Source organism: Zosterops lateralis, assembly GCF_965231275.1.
Source record: "Zosterops lateralis genome assembly, chromosome: 2".
In the NCBI taxonomy this organism is placed as follows: Eukaryota; Metazoa; Chordata; class Aves; order Passeriformes; family Zosteropidae; genus Zosterops; species Zosterops lateralis.
This window is the reverse complement of record NC_139763.1, coordinates 87,712,543-87,739,717: the sequence shown is the minus strand read 5'-3', so window position 1 is coordinate 87,739,717 and position 27,175 is coordinate 87,712,543. Positions and strand designations below refer to the sequence as shown.

The following is a 27,175-nucleotide window of genomic DNA, read 5'->3' as shown; positions in this document are numbered from 1 at the left end:
CATATGAAACAGATATACAACACCATGCTTGCAAATTAATGCTTTGCAAAGGACTGTCATTGCTATTCCTGGTTGAAATTCCTGAAGCTGAGAGTGCCTCGGGAGCCTGAAGTTGTAGGAAGCTTGTGATGCACCTGGTTGTGACCCCTCCTAGCAGGAGGAGGCCCTGTAGGAGCAGAGCTCTCTGCTGTCCTCCTGCAGCTGGCCTAGCACCAGAGGATGTGTTCTGAGGAGCTTCCAGCCTTTCCCAGAAAGAGGAACAGGATGGAGCAGAGAACTTGCAGCCATCATGAAGGAAATGACAGAGCACACCCAGCGTGCGGGACACACTTAGCCTTGTCAAAGCCTCAGGAGGTTAGATTGGAGAGGGAAATCCAGCCGTAATTTAGGTGGTGGTGAGCAGGCATGTACTATGAACCCTCATCTTCGGCTTGTAAAGACTGTGTGATCAGGAGCTAATGGGGTCCCCTAGTGGAAACAGAGTGACTGCCAGGCAGGAGGATGGTTTGATTTTTGCCCCTACAGAAAATGTCTATTTACTGGCTGATTTGCATACACCAGGATTTTTTTCTGGCCAGCTCTCAGTACAGTCACCAACTAGACATTTTTGGAAATATTATGAGCAGTAAAAGGCTTGGAAAAACAGAAGACTGGGGGGCTGTAAATGTGCCTCCAGCAGAGGCAGTTGGCTGTGGAGGGAGCACATTGCATGTCTGGTCTAGGGGGAAATGTTCAGTGGATGAAGAGCACTCCACACAGTGAGAGCTGTGGTGCTCTGCACACAATCCACTTAGACAGACCTGCTGGCTTCAAGTGAGGTTTTCAAGCTGAGCTACCTGGGCTGTCAAGGACTCACTTCAGCACTCTCAGCTGAGCATTCCAGTAGCTGGCCAACTTTGCTGTGAATACATAAGCTGTACCACTTCAGTCGTGATGGTTTCCAACTTCCTACCAACACCCAGAAGGATAAATAAACCATTTCACAGGGGAGAACACAGAGCAGCTGAGTGTAGTGCAGCTCTAAGAGCCAAAAAACGTGCTCCCGGAAGCATTCATTAAATGTGCAGGTCAGTGCTGTGCCAGCAAGAACACAATCACACAAACAGCTTTGCAGGCTGTCTGTTCCCACCTGGGCAAGGCTAAACCCAGAGCTCCATTTAGTGGATCACCTGGATTAGCTCTGCAGGGACTGAGGGGAGGCAAATCACTCTCTGGCAATGTCACTGCAGTCCTGGCTATTCCCAGTTAGCAATGGATAAGATGTGAGCCTGGGGAAGGTGTCTTCACAAGATCAGCCTAATTCTCCTTGGAAATAAAAAGTAAGGATAGTCTTATCTCTAGACACAGGGCTGGAAGGAAGAGCGATATAAGGAGGGAAGAGGAGAAAGATCTGTTGTAAGGGAGACAGTTGGAAATCAAAGAAAAAGTGTTTGCAAAGTCTTCTGATTGCTGATGTCTTTCACTTCAAAGTCCCAGAATTTTAAAAGCATCTCGTAAATCATCTACTTCATACAGCGGCTGCAGGACAAAATATAAATGGTAGGTCAGTTGTCAAGTGAGCAGAAACCCATGAATATGAGTAAGGAAGGGCAGGAGATGGGATGAGAGGTGAAGAAGGGGAAGTGAACAAGGAGGGGAGGTGAAGAAAGTTGTGGCAAGAGGCATAAGGGATGTAGAAGGTGAAGACACATGAGTGAATGAAATGGCAGATGGCAAGGATAAGCAGCAAGAGCAGAGAGGAATTGTAGTGAGGAAGAGAGGAATAAGCTGAGGGAAGAGGCACTGGAAGAAGAAGGAGAATTGGCCCTTACCAGTAGGATTCGTCGAAGTTTCCTTGCAAGATGGACAGAGTTTTCATGCAGCCCTTCCCAGCCTTTGAATGTCTGTTCCCTGTTCTCCACAAATGTGTTCCAGCAGTAGAAAAAATCTGTGTAAGGTAGAGGAGAGTTACAGGATGCTCAACAGGACACTGACCTCTCCTAGGATCACTAAATCATCACACTCTGCATCACCTTCTCTGGCTCCTTGCCCTACCTTCTCCCCCTCTTCTGCATCTCCCTAACGCCCCTTAATTCTCCGTCATCTCTCTCCTGCCCACACAACTCACCTTTGAAGGTCATGATGGCAATTTGTGCCCCCGCCTTGTGCAGCCGCCTCAGCCCCTCGGGCTCTGCCTTGCGGTCCTCGCAGAAGTAGAGGCGGGCCATGAAGATGCGGAGGGTCAGGTTGGGGTAGGAGCGCAGGAAGTTGGCGATGTGCTGCGCGCAGTCGTAGCAGGGGCTCCAGGAGGTGAACCAGGTGATTCGGTAGCAGCGTCCCGGGTCCAGGTCCCAGGCTGCGATGTAGCGCAGGAAGAGCACCTCCACATGGCAGCCCATCTTCGGGAAATGGAGAGACACGGGCAAGGCGTGAGGTGCCGAGGTGGAGCAGGGTGTAAGAGGGGCAAGAGGGAGGGGTGGCGTGGATGGGGTGTGAGGAAGGAGTTGGGTCAGCACACACGAGGAGGAGGCACGGTAGTACTCAGGGGCTAGAAAAGCACGGGAGGGCACCGATGTGGAGGGATGCACAAACGGGATGGGCAGGAGCTAAGCAGGAGGGCAGGCAGGCTGGTAAAGCAGCAGGGATTGTGGATGTCTTGCTGGTCACACACTCAAGGGTAGCGCAAAGTACAGCTTTACCTGAAGGCTGCATCCCTCAAACAGTGTGTGCCAGCACAGTGCCCAGGTGTGCCATGTTGCTGTCACAGCCCTCTGTTCCCTGCTGCCCCAGGCAAACTGGAGCTGCAGGCACCTCAGAACAGGTTGGCAAGGTGTTCCCGTACCTGGTTGCGCAGGTATCCGAAGTCCAGGGAGCAGGAGGTCGCGCTGTCCCGGCGCTTTACGACGTAGCAGAGGTAGGTTTCCCGCCGGCCCTTGGCCTTGCGCAGGTTCCTGAAGTTGTAAAGGAAGAGTCTCCTTTGCATGAGGATGCTGCAGGAGAAGACAAAGAGGAATTTACATTAGCCCCACTCTGCAGCCAGCAGTTTACCATTGTCTCTGTTGACGGCTCAGCACCAAAAATATCCTCTTCACACATCCAAGCCTCTCGGTGTGAGAAGAGTGTCGGTAATTTGCATGAAATGTTCTAGGGAAAGGATGCAGACGTGACTCTGGGGATAAAGCAGGTGACCTTGTGAGTGGAAATGGTGTGAGAATTAATAGTGATTAGTCAAACAGCAACTATGGCTGGGCAGAGTGTGAAAATATCTGAAAATATCCAGAACATGGACACCAATGAGGAAGAAGGATGCAGGCATCTGAGACCTATGAAGATGAGGGCGTGTGGAGTTCAGTCATCAAGAGATGCTATTTTTGCTATATGAAACCCTGAAAATCCATTGGGGCAAGCGACAGATCAAATTAGAATCTCTCCAGGGAAGACTGGACTGGATGTCTTCCAAGCACTGCCTAAAAGAAGAGCAGAGTTGAAAGTGTGCAGGACTAGGGAAAAATGCCATCCAGTAGCTGATGGAACATATAAAGGGTAGGTATGCTGACACTTCTCCAGACTCAAATACCATTTTTACAGCAGACAGACATCAGGACTAGCATGGCCCTGCTCTCGTGCCCAGGAATCCTGATGGGGAGAGGCAGCAGGAGCACAGGAAGGGTGTAAGATAGTCTAACAGCCTCTCTGCCAAGTGGAGGGACACAGGCAGCTGGGTTCATTGAGGTGAGATACTCACCTCCCCCGCAGCAATGCAAAACAGAAGTGAATAGGTTAAAAATAATCATGTCCTTTGTCATCTTTTCCCACTGTTAGGCTGATGTTCAGCACAAAGATGTGGTCAGTATAAGAGATACTGAGCTGGGTTTTGCGGAGGATCTCCAGTGAAGTGTAGAAAAGGGGAATTTGGGTTTCTTAGGAATTTAAATATGAGAGTCTAGGCACATATATGCACCCTTCATCTGTTTGCCAATGTCTCAATAATGCTTGAGCACTGCAGAGCACTTAATGACCAGCTAACAGGCATCCTCTCTGCTCCTCCAGGAGCTTCTGTCCCTTGTGCACCCTGACACAGGGCCACTGCATCACAGGTACTGATTCATACAGTGATGCACATCCTCTTGCCTTTTGCTACCTAGTGACTGCTTTGAGGTTGTGTGGCACTCCCTACTGCTCCTCACTTGCATCAGACACATTCTCCCTCAGGCACCCTTGCTCCCCTGATTGTCCCACAGACAAAAGACAAACAACTCTTTCCTGCCCTGTCTCCCTCAGCCTGCAGTGCAAAAATACCTGTCCTGCTCACACAGAAAGAGGAAGCACACACACACTCTGTTATGCCATGCTTTATGCAGACAGGCTCCTGCAGAAGCACATCACATGTGAGCATGTCTTCTGTTAGAAGAAGGTCCATAGAGAAGACTGCACACACTCAGGAGGGTGAGGCATGCCCACAAAGTATTTCATTAAGCCCAACAACAGTCTGAGGCCATTCCTGGAGGTCTGTCCTGTGAGCACTGGTGCAGTCCTGCTCTGTGGGGCTTGCAGGTTGTGTCAGGAGCAGAGCACAAGCTGACTCCACTGCATTTCATCACCCATTTCTCTGGCTGTCCATGTTGTGTGCATGTTTCCCATACCCACTGGGTGTTCTTCACCATCTTTCTCACACTTAGAGCTGACTTACTTCCTACCACCTTAGATTCACCCTATTTCCCTGCCTTTGTACAAACACAAATGAACACCTATTTATATTCCTAACACACACACAGAGGCACACATATTGGTCTCCTCATAGAATTATCAACCAGTGGTTCACCACAGGTTTCTAGATGTGTTATTGCAGGGATATGGGAAAGACTGTGCCCTGTAACAGAGATACTGGAGAGGGGATCTGTTCTGTGGTGACAGATCCTCAGGTTGTCCAGAAAGGATAACCCAGGAAATTGCACAATTGTGATAGGCCAGAGGCTTTCGAAGCACTTACCTGGGATGTGCCACAACTGCAGAAAACAGAGAAGAGGCACTGTGCACAAGGCAATTGCTTGCTGAAGAAATATATAAGCCAGGTGAAAACCAATTAAAATTATGTTGGTGTTTCATTAAAACCCATATGGGAAAATGCTTTTTATCACACCAAAAGCATCAGGGAAAACAGATTTTCCCTTTTCTATTTTTGGGTTTTTTTTAAGTTTTGGGCAAAACCATTAGCTTTCAAGATGTTTTTGATTCTTTTTCTAATTGTCCCTTTTCTCATCTCATTCTATTTTTCTCTATTCAATGTTTTGGCCTGTGCTGAGTAGCATGTGGATGCAAATAAGAGTGAAGAACAAGAAATTACCCCAAACCGCAGAAAAATAAATTTACGATCACTTAGATTATTTTTCAGTTTCAGAACAAACTGAAGACAATTTGAATCACAGAAGACATTTGTTCAACTAGAAATGGTCATCAGTATTTTTTCTCCCTTTCCTCTGGAGTTCACTGTCCCAGGGGTTTTTTCCCCAGGGAGGATTTCAGAATATGGCTGGTGCAAACAGAACAATGAATGAACAGATGTGCTGTGGAGCAACTGACCAGATGTCAGGTTAGGTGTAAACTGCAGCAACTCCTACAGCTATAGCATAGCTCAAGGGAAAACAGCAAGGACACAGGAGCTGTTATACCTGGGCAGTGAAGAAGCAGCCTGAATAGAGATCTTCTTATCAAATAAAGATTCATGAAATCAGAGTGAAGCCCCTCCAAGTGCGTACATAGTATGCAATTGTGGAGAGTGATTAGTTATAATAAGCTCACAGAGTAATTGCAAGTGCAAGTAGAGGATTGAGGTGCTTAAGCAGCAGATAGCATCTCACTGTTCACCCTTTTGTTATTATTCTTTGTTTCTAGAAAAGAAAAACAATGAAAGGAACAGAGAATAGCCACAAGACAGAAATGACAGAAAGGGAAAAGTGTACAAGTGGCAGACAGTCAAAGAGAAAGAACAACAGAGATGCAAGATGCAAGAACAGGAGAGGCAGGGAGTTAGATCAGTGAGTCAGATGGGGAAAGGGATGGTCAACTCCAGAGGGAAAGCAAGTTAATTCTGACAGAAAGACTCTCATCTTTCATATGAGCAAGAAACCAGAGGCACTCATTTTACCTGTCCATGACTCCCAGGGTCTCCCTCAGGTGATAGGATTACGGGGAGGTTATCTCACAGACTCTGTCAGTGCAGCCCTCTGACCTGATGTACAGAAATGTGGACTGGCCTGTGTGTCCCCTCCCCATTCACCCCTATCTATTCCCTGCTGGCTTTCATCGGGGTGTGGTTGAGGGAGGAGTTAGAAGGGTCTCTGGAGCTGCAAGAGCTGAAGAGAAAAGTGTTGAGATGCAAAGGGGCATCAGTTCTGAAAGATGCTCAGCACCCATTGGTTACCACCCCCCCTGCACTGCCTACTGCCCCCCCTGCCTGCAAAATTATTCTGAAATAATATCAATAGCATAACAAGGCAGGAAACATTGTCTAATGGTTAGAGGGGGCCCTGAGAGCTTGTGTACCACTAGTGTGAATGTGGGCAAAACCACACCATCCCTCCAGGCTTCACATCACACAGCTGTGCTGGGACGGTGGTGACCCTGCCCTGCTCCACCACAGAGGCAGCTCAGTGCAGCAACCTGGAGCCACCCCGCTGGAAGGAGCTCAGGGAACACCAAATTGTAGGCAGACTTTCCCCACTCCTCTGTGACCCCCTGAAAGGCCTGGCAGTTGCATGGAGCAACACTGAAGCTGAAGATGAGAGTGAATAGGCCCCAGCCCCCAGGGTTCAGTGGAGAGTGGCTGGCCTCACTTTGGCACCTGAACATTGCCACGGTGTCTGAGCCCTGGAGTGGTGGCAGATCTGCATTGCAAAGCAGTACACAAAGCACCAGTGGGGGATGACTCTGGGCCTGATCCTGATGGTACTGGCACCAGCACCAAGCTCTGCTGGTGACAGGGTGACAGGCAGGACCCCCTGACTGAGCTCTGTGCTGTCACAGCCAGGCTGGCACGCAGGTTGCACACACTTTGCTCTGCCAGCACTGCCCTGGGCTGCCCAGGCTCTGCTCCTGCCCTGGCACCCATCCCCTCTGCAGGGCTGAAGGACAGCCGAGGGATGGGGCAGTGCCTTGGGCTGGGCAGGGCACAGAGGAGGCAGCCAGGGGACATTCTGCTTCGTTTCTGCCTCAAGTGGTGCATGGCTGAGAAGCAGGGCTTTTGTTTACCTCATGCTAGGGTAGTTCTTCGTTTTTTCTCTGCTTGATTAACTTTCCTTATTAATTTTACTGGTTTTCAGAATGCTAAGTCTTTGCGAAACCAGTATATGCAAAAACATGCAAAGGAGAGATGAGTTGCCAGAATAGAGCCAACTCTCTAGCCCAGCACTTGGGGAGGACTTGTTTTTGAGAGCAGAGAGCATGGCATACTTCAGGAAAAGGAGAAGCATGCCTGCAAGGCCCAGGTATGGGCTGTCCTGCTCCTGAGGGAAATGCCTTGGTAGGACACACGCTCAGTGAACACACATTTTGGCAGCTGAATTGGTCTCAAGAACTGTGGCAATTATCTTCCTTGAGGATCTAGCTCCTAGTGTTTGACCAAAGCTAGAAGAGACTGAAATCCTTGAGAATCCCTGTCCTACTTTACAGAGTCCAAGAGAACACTCTGGCTAATGGAACAGCCGTCCTCTTTCAGCTTTTGCTCTAGTAGCACCTTGTGACAGATCTCCTAAGTCAGACCAACACATCACACTTTAATACCAGATTTTCTTTTAATAATTCAAAGAGGACATTTGTTACACAAGACATCAAAAGAAAAAAAAAAAAAAAAAAAAAACCACAAGAGAAAAGCAAAAACAAAAAGCAAAACACTTTGGGAAATCTGTTTCTTAGAGATCACAACTGTTTGTCTTTCAGTCAATAAATCAAAGTAAATTTACCTTTATTCTTGTGCTGGTTCTCAACTTTCATTGCCAAAAGATTGCAGAAAATTTTCTACTTTGAAAGGAGTCAAGAAAAATCTGCATGGCCAGCCTGGTCTTCCCCATTAGTTTAATTGGTGCAAAAATATTTTCTCAAAGGTTTTACATGTCAAGTCTCATAAAATGTATAACTAGATCTTTTCTCTGGTTCTGCCTGCAAGTGGAATTCGTCCTTCCATGTTTAAGACATGCTCTTTCCCTTAAATGTTGAGAGTTTCTTTGCTCTCTAGCGAGATAAAAAAGAAGGAATGGATGAATAAACAGATGAACTATAATTAATGGCAAAGCTCTCAAGACTAAACAGTGCTGTAGGCTTTCTAATGCCCTTCATTTAGACTGGTAATTTCCCTCACATGTGAGATGCAAGTGTACAAAGTCAGTGGTAGAGATACTCTGCCTCTATCTCTAATCCCCAGAGCAGAAACCTGCTGGTGTGGATGTGTTTGAGTGTCTTGTAGCAAGTCTAGAGGACATTTCAAGAGGGACCTTCAGTTCCTATGCAGTTCTGCCTGAAACAGGAGCTGTTCTTCTTGCCGCAGCAAGGTTTTGCTCATTAGCAGATGTCACCTCTGCTCTGGTTAAAGAAAATAGTAGTTTGGAAAACTGTGGTCACCAATCCCTGATCTGACTGCTTGTCCAGCGTTTTCCCTGGTTGTAAATTGCCAAATCTGTGTCAAGCATATGCTGGGAGCCAATACACAAGGAGATGTGCTGACCACTTCACTTTTCTGTGCTTTTTGCTCAATGAAAACCTATTTGGAGAAGGACCTGAAGATGGGAGAGGAAAATACTGAAGATGCCTCCATCACTGTTTCTGATCAAAGCCCAGGTCAGTTAAAGGCTGGTGGAGAAGGCTGGAGAGGGTCCCTGTGCTGCTGTGTTTGGAGTGTTGTCTAGTGAGAGACACTGCTCCAGCTTTTTTGGATCATGGAAGGATGTTCTAGCATCCCTTCAGGTTTCTTGTGCTCAGGGCTTTATTTTTGATCTTGGAGTTTGAAGAGAAAGATAACTGTTGGCTGCAGAGCAGTGGTCAGGTGTAAGGTGGGGTGAGAGGAGGAATAGCACCATTACTTTTATGAAAGATTCAGAAAGCAAATTACCAAGAAATTCGACAGCAAAAATACAGTGAATAATTTAAATTATCCAGCCCCAAAGCAGAGGAGAGGTTGCTTGTTTAGTCAACAGGAAGTCATGTGTTGGTGCATACCATTAAAAATATATATTTATTTTTTCCATTCACCCTTTGCTCAGAAATCGCCTTTTGAAAGTAGCGCCTCTATCAGCAGTTGGTTGGTTTGACACTGAACACAAGAAACACAGACACCTGCTTCCCCTGGCCTCAAGAGAAAACCTCAAACAGAAAAAACTTTCTCTGCTCCACAAATGCTGATGCACCCCAGCCACTGACTTGCATGGAGACCCTGAGCAGGGGAATGGTGGAGCTCCCTGCAGTTAGGCACTGACAGATAAATAAGCTGTCATGCTCGTTTATTGTAAGCACACAGAACATGCTCACTTAATATGAGCACATATTAAGTGTGAGAATATATATCAAAATTCTTATTTATTACACACACACATTGCACTGTGCTCACTCCACAAAGATTTGTCACCCTATTTAGAATGACCCAGACCCAACACAAAAGTAGTGCACTTGCTCAGACACCTCTGCCAGGAACACCACTCCCATGACTCCAGTTGTGGGTGCAAAAAAAACCCTCCACAGTGGATGTAGAGCAGCTTGCTGCTAGGGCATGAGGCAGAGAGCCTTTTCCCTAGAGCTGCCAACTCATCCTGTGATGCAGCTGTGGATGCCATGCCTGGGGAGAAGGTTTCAGCAGTTGCATTACACAGCAGTGATTTTTGCGGAATATGCAGCACCACAAAGATATATAAATGCTGTGAGGATGTGTGTGAGGTCTGCCTGGGGTGGACTTCACCAGAGAGGGATGGTTGTGGTAGTGGGGTTTGCAAATGAAAAGCTAAAGCACTGTGGGATGAGTGTCACAGAGGCTGCATTTAAACTAGACAAGAGCAGGGATCTCAGGTTATGAGAGGGAAGGGGGAAGTAAAAAAGGCAGGAGTTCAGGATGTGTAGGAGGGTGGATTTACAAAACTTGCACTGCTGCATTGCTGCAGGATTGTCAATGATGCCACTGATGCAGAATTGGGGGCGTCTGGTTGCTGGGTGTGCACTAATGTTATACGTTTTTGTGTGTTTTACTAGTAATTCAGCTTTCCAGGCTTGCTCTACAAAACCTTTACCTGGAGACTTGACCTGCAGTTTATTTTTGTTTCACTGTAGAGCTTGTTTTGGTGCTGGAGGAAGAGGCAAATTAGGGTGAAACTCTTGAATTGAGTATACATTTTTTAACCACAGTGTTGTGAGTGCCTCTCATTCCTGCCCTGCAGCTCTCTGCCAGCCCAGCTCGGGGCTTTTTATAGGAACTAATAATCCTTAATTCTGGCCCTGTGACCCCACAATTTTTTTCTCTCTCTGCCTGTATTAGTACCTTCCACCATGTCTCTAGGCCACAGCACTTCCAGCCCTTGCTACCAGAGACTGACACCTGCTGGGATCACCAGCAGGAAGGCAGGAAAGGGGCTAGATTGGGTTGAGGAGTTTGAGACCTAGTGAATGGCTTGCCCATCATGAATGTAGATAAGAAATGTGACCAGCTTATATATATACTTAGGCTAAATGTCCTCTAGTGTGTTCTCTGGCTTGAGGCCGTGACATGGTTGGGAGCTTATCTCATTTATGCTAAGAGAAACAGACTCTATGATGAGAGCAAAATGTGCCCTCTTCATGTTGAGAGCTGGGGGGTAAAGTACCTGCCAAAGCTGCTTGCACTCTGCTGCTTCTCATTGCAGTGCCCTCCAGCACACCCTGCCCATCTCACTTTGCTCCTACTCTGAGCTGGCCTGGAGAACACCCTCTGTGCAGCTCCTCAGGGAGCTGCAGGCTCTGTTCCAGTGTTACTCCATTCTCCCATAGCTCAGTCTCCTGGTCTGGGCACCCCACACCCTGCTTCAGATCACATCTTCCCCCTCCTCAGTGGAAGTCTCTGGCTCCATATCTCTGCAATCATCTGTTAGCCACAGGGAGAAACTCGGTTTTGCACTGCAATTTTTCACAATGAGGCTCACCTTCTAGCTGTGGTTATGGTTTTGCAAACCAGTGCTGCCTGTGATTAGCTCGTGTTTGTGCAGTGCTGCAGCTCTTGCTACTCAGTGCAAAAAGAGCTTGCACCTGGGGCCTGGGTGGTAAATCCTGGTTTTAACTTCCCTGTTGTCTTTGGAGAAGTACTTTGTTGGAGAGACTGAGACAGAAGTCTTGGGAGTTCAGTAAAAAATGGTGTGTTGGATGTTCCTTGGCTGTCGGTCATGTGCTGAGAACCTTGCAGGTTTCCTTGGCTGGAAGTCGTCATGAGCATCTCTTGATCTTGCACTCACATGCACAGCCAGGTAATTTAATTTTGCCCAGTGTGTGCTCAACATGGGCACACCAGGTCCACTCCTCTCTTCTATCACTTTTATGCAGGTACAGGTAAGGAACAGGCAAATTTACTTAAGCGTGGCTAGGTTGGTCCTGTTCCACTTTGGAAAACAGGGAACATGGCCAGAAAAGCTTTTAGATTAGAGAGGCAAAAATCTACTGTGAGGCACTGCCCCTGGGGACTCTCAGGGAACAGAAATGGTGAAGAGGTTTGCAGAGACAACAAAGAGTTCAAATGCCTTTCCTAAGCTGAACCAACGAGTGACTATAATGAGAGCAGCTGATGGACAACGGAGCCAAAAGAGACGCTGTGTGATGACAGTGCTGGGCTCAAGCAGGGCTGATGAGAGAATCACTGGTCACCACAGCACAGAGAGTCTCAGGAGCAACTACACTACACTCACTACACTGCACCAGACAGAAAAGAAATGCTTTTGAGGGTGCCAAGAAGGCAGCAAGGCCAAGACCCACCTCTACTGGCACTGCCAAGGAGCCTGGATAAGCTCCGGCTGTGAAGAAAGTCCCAAGGAAAGCCAAGATGCTGGCAGCCATTATGGCCAAGGAGTAGCTACAGAATATGAAAACTGACAGACCAAAACAGGCAAAGATCCAGCTACAGGCAAAACAGTGAAACCCAAGGCTACCAAACCCAAGGCAGAGAAATTGAAAGTGGCCTCAGGGTGAGAAGGTGCACAAGAAATAGATGCTGTTTGAGCATAGAAAAAGTGGCCCGCTGCAGGGACACAGACTGCAAATTCTTTAATTGAACCACTGATTTTTTTGTCATGTTTTGCATTTTTTAACACAATTTTCCCAAAAGAAGTGAATGGATTTCAATAATTTTAATGCCTTGTTTTGCAATTAAACTTCTGCTTTGTAGTAATTAAAAGTTTCTTCTTGTTATTTGCTTCAGTTGTCTGCAGCAAAATTGTAGGGGAGACAGAGTTCGCCCAGAGATGCAAAGCAAAAAGAACAGAGGCAGCAGACAAAAGATGCAATAAAGGAATTTCTGATCTGACATCAGGAAACTATTCTCCATCTTAAGTGTGGTGCAATATTAGAACAAGTTGAGGATTCTCCATGCCCTGCTGAGTTTTTCAAAATTCACTTAGACAGGGCTCTGAGCAATCTGAGCAGCTTTGAATTTAGCTCTGCATATTAAGTTTCAATGTAAGTTTATCTGTGATCTTGACTGGAAACATATACTATCTCAATATCCACATTTATTTAAAAAAATGCACAGCTTAACCTACATTCGTTCTTATATTTAAGCAGGTGAGATCTGACTGACTTATTAGTTAGACACATTGAATTACATAGGCTTCCCTATTAGACCTTTTTGCTAATTTGTGATCAGCTGTATTTGTATGGAAATTGCAATCTTAGTAAAATGCCCCAAAATGCATTGTGATAATTTATTCATTAAATGAATTGAATGTTTTTCACAATTCACTTTTTAAATATACTTCAGCATACTAGCAATAATCACATGTTGTTTGCATTTTAATGGATATAATTAGTATTATTGAAACATGTTTTTATTTGTAAAAATAATTTACACTGATAGCAGAAGTAGACAATCGAATACCTTTGTGGTATTTCCCATGCATTTTATATATTTTTTTAAATGGAATAAAATCCAGCTCTCTATTTTGTGGGAGTTTATTCCAACTTGCTGAATTACAGGGGCTAAGGATGGCAGTGAACAGAGAGAAGAAAGCAATATGCTAAATATCAGAGAGCAGGGGGTGAAGAGATTCAGAATTAGAATTCAGATTTCCTGTGCCCCAGTCAGGGAGATGTTCACAGCTGGACAAAGGTACACTGTCAAACAATGTCACCATGTGGTGTCAGGGGTCAATACTACAGGATTGTGTACTTCAATACTTCCAGAAAAAAAGCACCCAAACAATTAAAAATAAATGAAATTAAAACTAAAATCCCTTTTGGATTCAACACAGCGATTCTTTGTCTAGTAGAGGTGTTCTTTTTGGTGGGTGGCAAGGACCAGTCCCCTCTGTGAAGAACAAGCCCACACAGCAGCCAGCAGTGCATCCTTGAGGGATCCTTCCAAGCTGAGATGCCTTATGTTAATGCTCTGTTCTCACTATGGGTTCTTGTGGACAAGATCCAGGCAACAAGTTTCAGGAGCTTCTAGGTGACATGTCAGGTGCTTCTGACAGCCTTCCCATTCTTGTTAGCTCCACATGCCCAGCAGTGAGGCACTGCTTCAAACTGGGGAGCAGACATTGGAGCACTGGCTTTAAACAGCAGCCTTCAAGCTGGTCACATAGATCAGTCCTGGGGAGCTGTGCCAGCAAAAGGAGAAGGAATAGCCATTGTGTGGGAAGTGACCACAGGGCATCTAACTCCCACGCCAGGTCAGGAGAGGTTATGAAAATCAGCCACAAATGCAGAATCATGCTTCGAAAACCAGGGCTTTGTCAGCTTTTTTTGTGGCTAGCCCAACTGCATGAGTAGCACACCTACCTGCAGGCGTATTTAAAACCACTTCCCTGGCTTGCAAGAGAAAGTGATGTCCAGATATGGTAATTCAGGTTGGAGTGGCAGGGGAAATAAATCTGTGTATGGGGCAAGTGCTAATTAAGTGTGGGCCAACTCTAGTGTAAGGGAAAAGGAAAGGGAAAAAAAATAAGCTGAATTACAAACAGTTGATGGCATATGTTGTGCTTGGCTCACATAGCCAGGAGAAAATGCCAGTACAGGAGCACTGCAAAGGCTGAGTTTATGAGACAGAGCAGGGTCTGGCCTGTGCAGGTGGGAGCAGTATCTCCAGTGACTGGGGCTGAGGCTGTATCCATTACAGCAGTCCAAGATCAGGACACCACTGAGATCAGCCTCAGCCAGGAAGGGGCATGGAGGAGAGTGCTGTGCAATAACCTGCCTTGTGTGGTTTAGTCCTGGAGATCTATGGGGCACTCTCAGAGGCAGCTTAATGGGTAATTTGGCCCACAGCCACTTTTGTTCTAGAAATACCATCTAAATTGCAGGCTAGCAGAGAGGGTACTTGACTGCTTGCACATGAAGACACTACTCAAACTCCACCATGTCTTAGTGCTTCATCTTTTCAACCAAAATATGATGTACAGTCCATTCCTGATGAAACTATGAAAAAGTCAGAAAATCAATAAAAAAGAAATTTTCCTAATAATTTTGACCTAGGTGTGTAATTTTTAATGTAGTCTCTCAGTTATTCCCATTATTGAGTTAAATGGTTGTAGCGAACAAAACTCTTCTCTGCTAATGTGATATTTATTACAGCTTTTCTTTAATTCAGTCATCTTGCTATTTTATTTGGAGATGCTAATTTTCCACCAGAAAGTCATGGCACATGCACAGTGAAAAGATGTGTCCTCAGCACAAATTTCATGGGCTGGGAGGAGTTATCTCTGTGTTCAGCAGCTACCAATTGTCAGGAAAACCTAGCACAGCTATCCATGGTAAAAAAAAAAAAAAAAAAAAAAAAAGCTGGAGAAAATGTTATGTTTCTCTAGAAGAAAAAAAGTTCCCAGGAAGACTTGTGATTCATGAGTGAAAGGAGGGTGACAGCAGAGATCTAGGCTTGCAGGGAGTAAAAGGTTCCAAATGATAGATTCGATCTGGAATCAAGTCTCCCCACAAATCTGGAGGAAATACAGCAAGAGACAAATAAACCCAAACACTTGAGAGTTGCCAGGAATAACAGGAAATAATTTTTCTTTTAATATGGATTATATAGACTCTAGCATTAAAACAGTATTCTCCTGGACAGGAGCACCTCTTCCTGTCCCTGCTGAAAGCAAGTAACAGGAAGGCTTCTAACCACTTCCCAACCTGTATGAAAGTTAAATTTCTATATGCTGTACAGTAGCTATGTAACCCAGTTATGTAACTATAGCGATGTATATTCACCTCTAAATACAGAGTGCAGACTTGACCTAGTCCAATTTCCAAGATTTCACATCCCATCTCCATCCTACCTTCTTCCACACAGGCAATTTTCACAGGTATCCCAGCAGGGAAGCCAGTGGCTGCCAATGGTTTCAATGTCTTTGAGATCAGGCTGTCAGTATCCTCCTCTCTACAGAAATATGCACCCTCTCAGTACAAAGAAATTCCTCCCTCATTCCTAGTCTCATGAGCCTGGAGTACTCCAGAGGAGCATCATCCTCTGAGTAGCACCACAGTGCTCCGATATGTAGGACAAAATTCTTGTCACTGCATGATTTGGAATTCTTTCTCCTGTATACTGGATTAACACAAAAAGAGTTAGCCCATCTAGGGCTAATTTTGACCTCATATGGAATCTGTCTGCACAGGGTGTCTTCCCCTACACAGAGGATGTAACTAGCTCCTTGCTGCATACAGCAGAAATGCAGGTCCTGGCAAGACACTACTGGTTTTGCTCTTTTTCCAAGACATCTGCCTCTGTGCAGTAAACTGTCCCTCATACTGTGTGACCCTGGCTCTGTGCAATGGGGCAGTGCTCTTGCAAGACTGAATGGTTTCTGCTCAGCAGAAGAGTTTATTATGTGAGGGGAGTGAATGCCAAGTATAGCGAACTGGCTTTCAGTTACTTGGGAACAACCCAGAGATCCTGGAGACAGGGTCTTGGTGATCCTCTGGTGCCCCACAGAATCATGTCACTAAGAGTCACAATTCAGACTGCTCTTCCCCACTTACCCTATGCGGTCTCATAATGAAAACTGCCCGTATACCTGGAAATGTTCTCCATATATCTAGAAAACAAAGTCCTTGAGCAGACCAGATATCCAGTGCTGCCACAGTGAATTCTTCTGCCCAGGTTGGCCTGTATAAGCACTTACACCTGCAGATCTGTTTACCTTCCCCATCAGCAACTGGCTCTGTGCAGGTCAGCACAGTCAGAGATTCTGCAGGAAAATCCCAGGTCCCAGATAAACAGCAATCCCAGATAATGATTCTGCTCCCATATACAATTCCAATTTGCAATTTCTTCCTGCTTTGTGCAGGAGCTTCCAGGTTAGGAGGTAGGAACTCAACTGGAGATTGAAAACAGACACAGCAACTGGAGAGTATGGAGGTAGCCAGACCAAGACAAGACACCAAGATAATTCTTTGCAAGGTCTCAGTAATGTCAGGTCACACAGGTTCTTCATGGGCTTTCTTGGGCTTAGGAGGGGAGGCAGCTGTAATTACTGTTCCCTGGAACTTGCCTGGAATGGGCATAAAGAGATGCCTTCAGTGGGAAGGGAGGGACAAGAACAGGAGAGAGTAGAGGAGGAGTAGAAGAGGCAGGACTCTGATCCAACATAATTTTCTTGAGAAAAATATAATGCCATACTAAACCCAGATTTTTTTCTTTTGGAAGCAGATGTGTGTGAGGGAGGCAATGGGCTTGAGACAAAAGCTTCCCAGAGGTAGTTATAAATGATCTGTTGCCGCCCAAGGACAATGATGTCTGCCTTGGGTTCAGGACAGCTCATCTCCCAGTTCTGTCACTTCCCTGAGGCCAGCAGACACAAGGAGGAGAATGTGCTATCACACAACAAACTCAGTGGCTCAGGAGAACTGGAGAGGCTCAGGCTGACCAACCACATTCAAGCTCATGCTGATGCCAGGCTGGAAATCTAGGGCTGGAGTCCTAGGTCATGAAGGTGAGATGAGATGCAGCTTACAGCATCTGTACCATTGGGGAGGACTTCATACTGTCCCCATTTCTGTCTCTCTCCAGGGGCAAAGCAAGAGAAGGTGCAGCACATTTATAAGGACCTCTGGGAAATGAGCAGCTCACAGCCTGCCAGGCAGAGTGTGAGAGAAAAGAGGGGAGAATCCTGTATTCTCAGCAATAGATTATACAGATGACAACAGCTACCATGACAGACTAGCAGAGAGGGTACTTTGTGCATTGCAGCACCTGAAGAAGAGGATGCAGAGGAAGGCACAGAAGCAAGGAAATGATGGAGGAATCACAAACAAGTAGCACTTGTCTTGGACTGTAGGTAGTGGATGATGACTTCTCTTCTTCTCTCTTCCTTTTCCTCTCCTCCTGTTGGTAGCTCACAGAGCATCAGGCCTGCGCTGCTGCTCCAGGGGCTTTCTGCAAGGGAGAGGCAGGGGCTGCCCAGAGCGGCGGAGACGTCGAGGAGGAAGGCCAGCCAGCTGGCGACAGATCTCATCTGAGGACAAGCAGACACATACAGGTTGACAGATAATCAAAGCTACCTTCAAATTCTTCACCAGCAGAACAGTTAGAGGTACATCCTTCACTGCATCTGCAGAAACTGTTGAAACTGCTGAATCCTCATACACATGAGGCAAGCAAAGCAAGTCCTTTAGCTATTATGAATTTCCTTCTGGCTTTATGTGTGTACATAACATATTAAAACCACCTGTATTTTGCTGCAACAAAGATTGCATAAAAATCTAGACTGGATCCTGCTTCTATTCATGAACAGAAACACTGAGATTTACTCTGTAACCTCAAAAGAGTACAACTTTGAGTAAGGGTGTGTCTGGGACTACTAGACCATGATCAAGGTCGAGGAATAGAGAGCTATCATATTTCTTAATAGTACAGTATCTACTTCCCAGTTTTTTTATCACAGCATGTTTATTAGGTCCAAGACTGCATTGCATTAGAACTCTTTCAAAGTCCAGGGAAGGTATTGCATGTGGATTGGGGTCTAAGCCAACTAGTTAGCTTGGAGACTCTCTCACATGGCTGCAGCTGTCCTCCTAGGCTAGTCTGTGATACCACTCACCTTGCATGACCTCATTCTCCTTGCAGACAATGCGAGTGCACACCTCCTTGTTTATTACATACATGCGACGCACACTGCGGGGATCAGCAGGATCAGCAGCAGAAGGCACATGGACACAAAGAAACAAAAAAGGGATAGAGGGAATAAACATGTATATTCACTAATGAGCAGGCAAATCCTAAATTTTTATGACTTCTTAGCCTAGAATAAGGCTGCTCAATAGCAAAACAATCTTTCTAAAGAGTTAATGAAATCTTAGAGTCATAGAAAGGCTTGGGTTGGAAGGGACCTTGAGGATCACCTAGTTCCAAACTCACTTCCATGGGCAGGAATGTCACCCACTGGATCAGGTTGCTCAAGGCCCCATATCAAACCTTGCCTTGAGCACTCCCAAAGATGAGACATTGACAACTTCCCTGGACAACCTGTGCCAGTGCCTCACCACCCTCTGAATAAAGAATTTCTTCCTAATCAAACCTAAATTTCTCTTCTTTCAGTTTAAAACCATTCCCCCTTGTTTTATCACAATGTGCCCATGTAAAATGTTGCTCTCCCTCTGTTTTATAAGCTCCCTTTAAGTACTGGAGGCTGCAATAAGTTTTCCCTGGAGCCTTCTCTTTTCTCCAAGCTGAATAATCCCAGCTCTCTCAGCCTGTCTTTGTAGGAGAGGTGCTCCATACTTCTGATGATTTTCATGGCCCTATAAATGACCTAATACCTTAAATATGGATAACAATATAGGGAACATTACAGCTCCTTAGTGCTGCACAGATTATAGTCATTGTGCTGTTTTAAATAATTACCCTAAAAGGATGCTCTGAGGATAAGATCCATCTCACCCATAGGTTCCCAGAGAAAAACCTCTAGTCTTCAAAGGGAACAGTTGCTGAACCAGACATACCATTTATCAGCAGTTTTTAGCGATTTTCTTAGAGACTGCTGGTTTCTTACCTTGTAACACAGAGATAGCTGATACACTGCTTCACTGGCTTGTGAACAGAGTACAGGCGCGTGCAAGGGAACTTTTCCTCACGACAGTCTGAGAACACACACACAGACACAGAGGTGCAATCCAGCATCATGGCCAGGTGCACTCATTCAGGCACAGATATAACTGAATCACTAGGTACAGTCCTCCAGGCTTCCAGGGAAGGGACTCCAGCCACTCGTCACTCTCATGTGAGAGTTGGGGTTGGTTTAGAGAAAACAGTGCTGACATTTCTGATCCCCTTGCTTCACAAGACAAGAGGAAGGGAAAGTTGAGTGAAATGCAAACCAAGCCCGCTGGGCACCCAGAATACAGGAGGCACAGGTAAAGGGGACAGACACATATAAACAAAATGTGAATTTCAGTTGCATATTTAAGATGCGTTTCTAATAGATGTGCAATTATCACATTTCAGGACACAAATCTAGTTCCTTTCTTTTCTGGACAAGCAACTGCAATGGATTTCCTTGCAAGTCATTCTGAATTGCCAGCTCTTGGCCACTGACACAATATTGACCCATTGTATCTGGCCTGCTGGTCTGCTGATCTGCCAGCTCCTCCCTTCCCAGGGATGCCACCCAGGAGAAGGCTTCAGCTTCCACTACCATCATTCTCCAGTATTTCTAATTCAAGGAACAATTTAAAACAATTTTCCAGGAGACAAAGTCCTGTGCCCAGACAGAACCTGTCTGGAGAGGTAACAGGGTGGGTGAAAGTGGGTCTGGGAGAGGGTGCAGGCAGCAAACTTAAAACATACCTGATGAAGCCGTTGGCGTTTCGCTGCCAGACTGAACTGGAAGACAGAGGGCAGCAAAGTTAGTTAGTTAGTTAGTTACCATGATTCCTTCCTAGAAATCAGCTTAATCAAAACAAATATGTGGAAAACTCTTTCAAGAGCCTTCCATTGTAAGTTCTAATGTGGAAAAAGATTTCATTGTTACTGAAATGAAGCCATAAGGTACTAATCCAGTGTGAGTCTAGTGCCAGCTATGCAGTCAACAACGCTAAAAATTTGCCTAAGCTTTCCCACTAATAAAGTATTACCACTACTGTTCAAAATTACACTTAAAAAGTCAGGTAAATTTCTTTAGCTGCTGTAATTACCCTTTATCGAGTCAAGAGGTGAAGGAGTTTGTGACTGCCCTTCATAAGGAACAGTGACACATTCCTTTAAGAAACAGCATTGCAACACCACTGTTCTTTATGACAAGGGGTGAAAAAGAGGTTGGTTTGTTATTCCCTCTGATAAAGTAACCCATCTGTATCACAGCAAACCAGTACATTTTATAATTTACACAGTAATGAACTGGAAAGAATTTCAGAGAACTGACTGCCAGGTGCAAGTTCTTACAAGCAATTAGAGAAGACTTCTGCTCAGGCGCCACAGTGTTAGCCAGAACCATAGACAAAACACGTGTATTAAAGAGAATAAATCTTTTGGATGTGGGACTTAGGGGCAGTCAGAGAAGGCAGGACTGCATGAGGAGAGGGAAGGAGGGTCTACAACATGTGGCTGTAAACTGAGAATAAACTCAGAATAAACTCCCTCCTTCCTCCTGAGGAAAAAGCGCAGGTGGTGTGACAGCTGCACTTGGAAGAAGAGATGTACTGAAACATCTTAATTTGAGCTTCCAGTCTCTTTCCTCCTGCCACAGTTTTGCTGATGGCTTACCAGTCCTGACTAGTAGCCATCTCACATCTGGTTCATATCCAATGCTGATCGTGGTGGTGTTATTATCTGATTATCAGTCAGAATAACTGCAGGCTTTCCCTGCAAATATGCTGGGTGTGCTAGAGCTGATAGGATGTTGCAGAGCAAAGATGGGTCCCAATGGTACGTCCTTTGTGAAGAGTTTTGCTTGATCCCTCAACAGTAAGCATTTTGAAGCCCAAGTTTGCTGTAAAGGCTTCACTTTAATCTTTTAACCTTTAGATGTAGGTCAGTCACCACCATTTTGGTCTGGACACTAATTCCTATCTACCCTCCTACAGATTGTTAGGCCTCATACACTGAACACAGTTGCTTTCACCTCCCACCCCAACCACGCAGATCACAGATCTCGTAGATAGAATATTGTGCTTCCACTTTCCTCTTCCAGTGTTGTCTCCTGGCAGTCTGATCCACAACAAATACTGCAGCTAGCTGATGAGCAGAGTGACGGCAGAGGACAAGCTGTGGAGCTGATATTCTAGAGAACAAGACACCACTCTCAGATGAGTTTCCATACAGTCAGAGCACACTCCTCAGAAACAGCCATGCATAGTTGCCTCTCTCTGAACCACAGCATCGACCACATGTGCTCTCCCTCACCCTGCCCTGCCTGGTCTTCACCACCTCAGAGGGATGTGTTTGAGAGACTGCTCCAGCAGAGAGAAAAACCACCCCAAAGGCCAGTGGTGACAGATTTGAATTCAGAGTGGGGTTGGAGAAAGTGGAGAGGCTCCTTCTGGAACCTCTCTTTTCCTCCATTGCCCATTGTTGCAATTGCCTACACTCCCATCAGCTCTGTGTCCTCCTGAGGCCATCTCCACTCTCTAAGGACATGCACTCTGTGCTCTCAGTGCTTATCTTCCAAGTCCTCCATCTACCCTTTCCTTTGCAGACATTTTGCTGCCCCCCTGTGACACAGCAGCAGGCACAGTGGGGCAGACAGTACTGAAAGAACAGAATTTCCACTTCCCTGCTCCAACAATGCTCAGGGTTTGCTTTAATACTTTCAGGGGTATTTTGGCACCTCTGTCTCCTGAGAACTGAAGCACATCTGCTACCTGTTGGCAGACACACACACACACAACCTGTGTCCCAGTTTGAGCCTGTCCAATTTCTCACCCTCCTCATTTAGTCTCTTTGTTCCTGCCACCTTGTCTGGAAGCCAAGGATGTGTGAGCTTTGAATTTCACGGCTTCCTGCAGTGGAAACATCTTTAGGGAGCCCTGGTACATTAAATGAGATTGGCATTTCCTTGGCGAACAGACCTTTAAGTCACCCTAAATTCATTTCCTTGTGTGGAGCATAGAAAGGACTCCCAGACAGCCATAAGTGCTGGAAGAATGCTGCTGCACATCGAAAGTGGGATGAGGAGTTTCTGGGCATAATGGGTAATTTCTGCTTCTGTGTAGGCAGGAATGGTGAAGAGGGGAAAAAAACATGAAGATGCCAAGAGATTGGAGCTTACCAGAGGTGCTTTCGGGGTTATCTCCACCTGGAAAAGAGAATGTCCTTGAAAAAACTTGTCTTTACTTTATGGTCCCTTACACAGCCAGCCAGAACTAGCTTGAATTACCTCTCCTGCCATCCTAGGCTCATGAGAGAGTGGGATCCAACCCAGCAAATACATCATCAAGCACAGTACCCACAACCCTCTGGTATCCACTCCCCTTTCTGATGACTGGCCTGGGACTGGATTTCTTAGTGCACAATGTTGTATCAACTGTCAGTGAATTTTGGATGCATATTTTGCCTTCTCAGATATGGCCACTGTTGGAATCTTGATAGGAAAGAAAGAGTCCTGAAATGAAGGTGCTGAGGGGTCTTGCAGCACTAGGACAGACAGCTGAGGCATCTATGGCAGAGAAGGAGGAAGGCAAGTCTAAAACCTAGCCTTGACTGCAGAAATTCATCAGTGGATAAGTCTCTCCAAAAAGCAACTGATGGCAAAGCTGCAGTAGAGAGGTAAAGCATGAAGGAAAGGATGCTTGGAGGACATGTCTTGGGCCGGATTCTGAATAGTTTTCTGGGAAGCTCCAGATATTACACATCATAGGGCCATAGCTGGGAGATGTTTGCAGGCTTAGCCAGGGGCTTCAGGTGTGAAGAAAAGGCAAACTCTCATGGTCCTTTTGGGTGCTGAAGCATGATGTAAATGTACATTCATTTTACCTTGCCATGCGGCAAAAATGGATGAAGGTCCAGAGAGAGAAAACAATTCACCTCCAACAACACAGCCAGTAAGAAGATCAGGCAATATCCTTTCCCAGTGGTCTCACTACTAAAGAACCTTGGCACTTGTGCACCATTTTCCCTAGGAATTTTCTGAGCAGCAGTAGAGTTCCCCAAGCATCTCGTGGTTGAAGACTTACAGCTTTTGTGGATCTCCCACAACCCTTGACTGTGAACATAACTTTGTACCCTTCAGCTAAGTGTTCAGGACCCCTGCACTAGAGAATTATTTGTAAAGAGCATATAACACTTAGCAGATTGTCTTGGAGAGCTTGTTTAATCTTCACTGAAAGGTAAGCTCACAATGTCAGAGGCAAGGAAACAAAGAATAGTATTTTCTAATAAACAGGCTGTAACTCCCCAGGAAAACATGGTCAAACTGAAATGTGCTGAAGATGAGCAATCTTCAGCACATTAACATGCCTGTAATACTTACGAGTTGCATTGTCCAGTTCTTGCCCATTAACCATCCATGGAAACCAGTCTGCAAGAGAAGAAAAGGACATGAAGAAACACAGATTTTTATAGTCTGCAGGCTTTGTGAAATTTTATTTGTGAAATATCCAGGAGACACCACTGCCCTCTGCTGAAGGGAGAAATGCTCTTGACTCAGCCTCCACTGCTGGCTGCATTTGCTGTTTAAAGGCTCGTGGAGATCCTATCCCTGCTGCTTCCACCAGGGTCAATGGCCAGGCACAGGGACAAGTTAGTAAATACCTCCAGATCTGCTACCAGACTTTGCCCTTCTGAAACCTCTTTTGATGCATTTTGGAAAAAAAAATAAATCCATGTAGCCTCCCTGCCCTGGAGGCTGAGCAAAATCCCTATCTCTGTTTTATAAAAGAGGAAACTGAGTAATGGAAATTATTTACTTGGGGGCATGGATTGAGTCACTGTTACAGTAAAAAGCAGACTGCAGGTTTTGCAACTCCTTAGGCAAATCATCCAGCCTGGGTATGGACCACAGAGCAGATAATCTTTCCCCTCTCAGCCTCTGGGTGAACTGGAGAAGGGGAGTAATGAAGAGTTGGCTGTGCATGCTACATGGAAGAAATTGAAGCTGGGCTAGACTGTTTGTTTGTTCAAATATAAAGGGTGACAGAGCAGCTTCCTTACAGCAGCCAGGAATTGGAAAATATTTCCTGCCAGCCACAGACGAGGGAAATGTCTGCATAACTGGGGTGGGATGAAGGAAGGAGTTGGCAGGAAAAAGCAGTGATCTGGGGCACTGCAGGCATGTGTGCATGACCAGTCCAAAAATCCATGTGCATGCTGCACGTCTTGTGACCTCAGCCTGCAGCTTTCTGCTCTTAATGGGAGCACTGCGTGGTAAAAACTGGAGTTTTTGTCATAGTTCTTCCACATTCCAAGGGCAGTTACTTGCAGGCCGCAGAAGGTCTCTTGGGACCCCTACATAATCCTGCTCTACAGCATTACAGGAGTTGCTGGACCCTGATATTCTGTTCCCCACCCAGCTGCCAGCAAGGGCTCAGCTGCTGGCAATTAACCCAAGGAGAGCCAGACATGTATAATAACTTAAGTACACAATTTAATACAGCCCAAAACTTCCCCTGTTCTGGCTAATCTCTTAATTGTAACAAGCAGAGAAGAAAATGGCGCTGAGCACTTTCTTGTTTGTTCCTGATGCAAAAGGAAGGATGCAAATCCTGAAACCATTGCAGAAGCAGCAGTGCTGGATTTGAAGAGATGTGTAGAAAAGACAGAGGAGGAGGCTCCTCCTTCTTTTCTAACATTGAAAAGTCAGCTATTACGAATTTTGTTTTCCCCTAGGGGTTGAATAGAAAACCAATCCAATTCTAAAACAAAAGGACATAAGTGAAGTGAAATCTCTGCATACGAGGCAAGGACATGAAAAGCGTGATTTTCTTATCCCACCTTCAATTTATATTTGCTGTGGTAACAAATAAATAAGTCTTATAAACAACTGGACTTTCTTATGCAAGCTGCAGTAAATTAATCCTTGAGGTCTAGAACTGCAACCCTAACTCAACAAATCTGTAGCTTACCCAAAATCGAAAGAAACAATGAGACACCAGCTGGTGATTTCTGTTCTTTTCCAAGTTAAAACAAACAAACAAACCCAAAGAGAAGTGCTAAAACAAAATACTCAAAAGCAAGAAATATTCCTTTCATGCATAATAAAAAAACACAGCCTTTTTTTTTCCTCTTTCAAATTGTAGTCCACCTATAAGCTCGTTTCTTGGGTGCTTCACCTCCTTGCTTCACAGTCATAAACATGACATTGTTTATTGCGCACCTTTAAAGGAAAAAGTGCTATTTGGAGAAGAATCATGTTTCAGCACGAGGGGAGGATCAAGGAGAGTATTGGAACAACCTGGTTTGAATGTGATAGGTAGTCATGTCTCTCCTACATACAGTCTTTCCTGGACGAAGCTTTGTCCATTCACTGCAATTACTCTTTCACTATCTGTCCTGAGTCTTCTGACTATAATGTCTGATCCTGCCCTCTTATTTAGGTTTTTTTGTTGTTGTTGTTGTGCTTTTTTTAAAAAAAATCAAATCTGGTTCTGAATTTTTGCCAAAGTATCTCCAAGCAAACAAAGTAATGGAGACACAAAACAGAATAACAGCAACCACCATCACCAAAAGCAGAAAATGGTCTGAACTATAGAGGTGAGGTTTCTCAAAACAGCTGTACAAATACTACAAAACCTCCCAGCCGTAGAGTGGCTTGGAATGAGGTCATTCCAGAAGGAACTGCTAGTGACAGCAAATGTGTCACAACTACGACAGAACAAATTTTTCAGAGCACTGGGAAATGCCCTGCAGATCATGCATACACAGGTGGTACAGCAGTAAGCACAAAGCACACCTAACCCTCCTTCTCAGCTTGATCTGGATGTTTTGTTTACTGTAACATACCTACAGTAGAAGCTGTGGACCTCTATCTCTTGTGACTCCCAGTACTTACTGGAGAGTGTCACAGATGGGAAACTGTTTCCAGTTTCTAATTTTTTCCTTACAATCCTGTATCCACCTTGTCTTTCCTGCTCGGTCCTTCTCCCTTCACTACCCCTCTACATATCTCTGTCCTTAGGTCATTGCACATTATTCTGTCTAGGAAACTCCATGGGGCCCAGATGGGGAAGAAATCCTTCCCCTGGGCATAAGGACTCACCAGCTGGGGACAAGTAGAGTGTTAAGACACAAAACAGTATACAGGTTCCAGAGGTCTTCATCCCTGTGGAGTGGAGGAGAGAACAGAGGAAAGCTAAGGCAGGGACTGGTATATCCTCCCCTGTATCACAGAAACTTTGATTGTTCTACCCATTTTCCTCTCAAGACCATTTGGTCTTCCCAGCCTCCCTCCTGTCTCCCTCCTCATGTGGCCAGTTTTCCAAGTATTTCTGAAACATTCTGGACTGAACTTATAACACCAGCTGCTTTGTTCCTCTTTCCATCCCCTTTCTCCAGTCCCCATCTATTTCCCATTTGGATGGCTAAGCCTGCTCCACACACACCCTCAGCATGCAACGAAAAGTTTCCCCCACGTTCTCTCCCTCCATTCTCTTCTACTTTTCCAGTTATTTCGAGGAGCACTGAAAGAAAAGACAGGGTCCCCATCACTTACTGCAGCCCTCAGCTTCCACTCCCTTCAGCAGCAGACGCTCTGTTTTTCCCCTTCGGCGCCCCCCCACTTTGGCTATTGGGTAAATCGCATGCAGCCACACCCAGAACACGTTCTCCTTTTGGTTGTCTTCAAAATACAATTTCTGGGAAAAGAGGAAAAAAATAAAAAAGAAAAAAACCCCAAGAAGCCAGAGAGATGGAGGGATATGGTATCATCATGCATGTGGAATGAGGGGGGGAGCGAGGAGCAGCAGCCCACACCCTCATTCCAGAGTTTATTGTCCTCCGAAGGGGCTCCTCCCATTCCCCCAGGATGGCCCAGCACCAGGGATGGATTCTCGGGTCTGAGTTGCACGCTGGTGTCCCGTTTCGCCCTGCCCTTCCATGCAGCCCGGCTTCTCCTCGGGCCGCCAC

General features: G+C 45.7%; 2 protein-coding genes across 2 annotated transcripts; both read right to left on the bottom strand.

Annotated features, from left to right (window-relative positions):
- AICDA (activation induced cytidine deaminase) lies at positions 1–6,251 on the bottom strand. Its single transcript, XM_083855568.1, has 5 exons — positions 6,125–6,251; positions 2,822–2,969; positions 2,108–2,378; positions 1,812–1,927; positions 1–1,518 (listed from the first exon to the last, which is right to left on the bottom strand). The coding sequence occupies exons 1-5, from the start codon at positions 6,130–6,132 to the stop codon at positions 1,465–1,467; spliced, it is 597 nt and encodes a 198-aa protein (XP_083711694.1). The 5' UTR covers positions 6,133–6,251; the 3' UTR covers positions 1–1,464.
- Positions 6,252–14,525: 8,274 nt separating this feature from the next.
- MFAP5 (microfibril associated protein 5) lies at positions 14,526–27,175 on the bottom strand. The gene is given in 9 exon segments (XM_083855562.1): positions 14,526–17,636; positions 18,222–18,295; positions 19,173–19,260; positions 19,967–20,002; positions 22,386–22,412; positions 23,586–23,633; positions 26,310–26,372; positions 26,763–26,937; positions 26,939–27,175. Coding segments are annotated over 9 exon segments (720 nt in total). The 5' UTR covers positions 27,029–27,175; the 3' UTR covers positions 14,526–17,517.

What these genes read in the sequence shown, in the direction of transcription:
- AICDA (XM_083855568.1), bottom strand. An exon ending in TCGGATACCTGCGCAACCAG is followed by an intron (nt 2,379 to 2,821) that starts GTACGGGAACAC and finishes CATTTCCCGAAG; the next exon opens with ATGGGCTGCCATGTGGAGGT. An exon ending in AACTTCGACGAATCCTACTG is followed by an intron (nt 1,519 to 1,811) that starts GTAAGGGCCAAT and finishes TTTGTCCTGCAG; the next exon opens with CCGCTGTATGAAGTAGATGA.